At 40.3% G+C, this 1,604-nt stretch overlaps 1 protein-coding gene across 1 annotated transcript; it reads left to right on the top strand.

Moving 5' to 3' along the window:
• The first annotated feature begins 529 nt into the window (after positions 1-529).
• Positions 530-1,204, top strand: LOC128547158 (loricrin-like). Its single transcript, XM_053518918.1, has 2 exons — positions 530-803; positions 858-1,204. The coding sequence occupies exons 1-2, from the start codon at positions 530-532 to the stop codon at positions 1,202-1,204; spliced, it is 621 nt and encodes a 206-aa protein (XP_053374893.1).
• Positions 1,205-1,604: the final 400 nt, after the last annotated feature.

Raw genomic sequence — 1,604 nt, 5'->3', positions numbered from 1 at the left:
CTTTTGATGCCACCTACTCAGATTGAAAGAACTATCCAAGAACTATCGAAAAACTGCAGGAAATATATATGTTGACCATCACTTTTGGGCACTTTTTTCTCTTTGAACTCGGTTACCCATAGTCCGGCAATGATTTTTTTTAATTTTTCATAAAAATGCCCTACTGATAGAACAAGCATATTTCTCATACAAAATGCATCATTTCATATTATTTTAGCCAGTAATCATGGATTACAGTTTTATTTCATGAAATAAGATAGTTTCAAACACATCCAACATATTTTGCACCAATGGGAGATCACTTTACATGATAGATATATACTGCAGAATACCATATACGTTTTCAACCAATCAGAGGCCTCGTTGGTTACTTCCCTCTGACATAAAGTGATGTTTTATACTCAATGTTATTTCGAGAAAATATATTCACAGGGGATTACCGATGTTTGAGTTTCATGTATACGTGCGCCGAATGAATGCATACTGTCTCATAAGAAAGAAACAGGCAGTTAATAAAATATATAAAGTGATGGTAACGGTAGTAGTGGTAGTTGGTGGCGGTGGTGGTGGTAATGGTAGTGGTAATGGTAGTAGTAGTGGTGGTATTGGTGGTAGTGATGGTGGTTATGGTGATAGAAGTGGTGTTGGTGGTAGTGGAAGTGGTAGTGGTGGTGGTGCGAGTGATAGTGGTAGTGGCGGTGGCGGTGGCGGTGGCGGTGGCGGTGGCGGTGGTGGTGGTGGTAGAGGTAGTAGTAGCAGTAATATTAGTAATGGTAGTAATGGTGGTGGTAGTAGTGTTGGTGGTAGTGGTGGTGGTGGCGGTGGTGGTGGTAGTAGTAGTGGTGGTGGTGGCGGAGGTAGTAGTAATTGTAGTGGTAGTCGTAGTGGTAGTGGTAGTGGTGGTGTTGGTAGTAGTAGTGATGGTGGTGGAGGTTGTGGTAGTGGTATTGGTAGTGCTGGTAGTAGTAGTAGTGATGGTGGTGGAGGTAGTGGTATTGGTAGTGGTGGTGGTAGTAATTGTGATGGTGGTGGAGGTTGTGGTATTGGTAGTGGTGGTGGTAGTAGTTGTGATGGTGGTGGAGGTAGTGGTATTGGTAGTGGTGGTGGTAGTAGTTGTGATGGTGGTGGAGGTTGTGGTAGTGGTATTGGTAGTGGTGGTGGTAGTAGTAGAAAAAGAAAAATCTATAACGTGACAACGCAATAACTTTTTGAATTTTTTTATCGCGTGGCCTTATTTTTTATTATATTATTATTATTATTATTATTATTATTATTATTTTGCATCGCGTGGCCACGAGATAATTCAATCTTCTCCGTACTTCCGTAGGAAAGTGATTGGTAATTTTCAAAGTGATATTGATACCCAAATTGTATTTGGAAACAGAGTAGTTCTTAGCACAGGGTGTCAAGTCAATTTACCTAACGAATTTCGGTAGTAGATCCTCCGCGAATATATCTTATTTTCATGCCTCTACATGTATAGATATCAATTATTCGTTTGAGAGTCAGTGCAATTCTCATGAGAACTAGTAACTAAGAGGTACATATGCACTGAGAGACATGATAAATCAGATAAATAAGGAATCTTGGCTAACGTAGGACAC

Source organism: Mercenaria mercenaria, chromosome 12 (assembly GCF_021730395.1).
Source record: "Mercenaria mercenaria strain notata chromosome 12, MADL_Memer_1, whole genome shotgun sequence".
NCBI classification, from domain to species: domain Eukaryota; kingdom Metazoa; phylum Mollusca; class Bivalvia; order Venerida; family Veneridae; genus Mercenaria; species Mercenaria mercenaria.
Note: the sequence above shows the minus strand (reverse complement) of the source record. Positions and strands in the feature narration are given on the sequence as shown.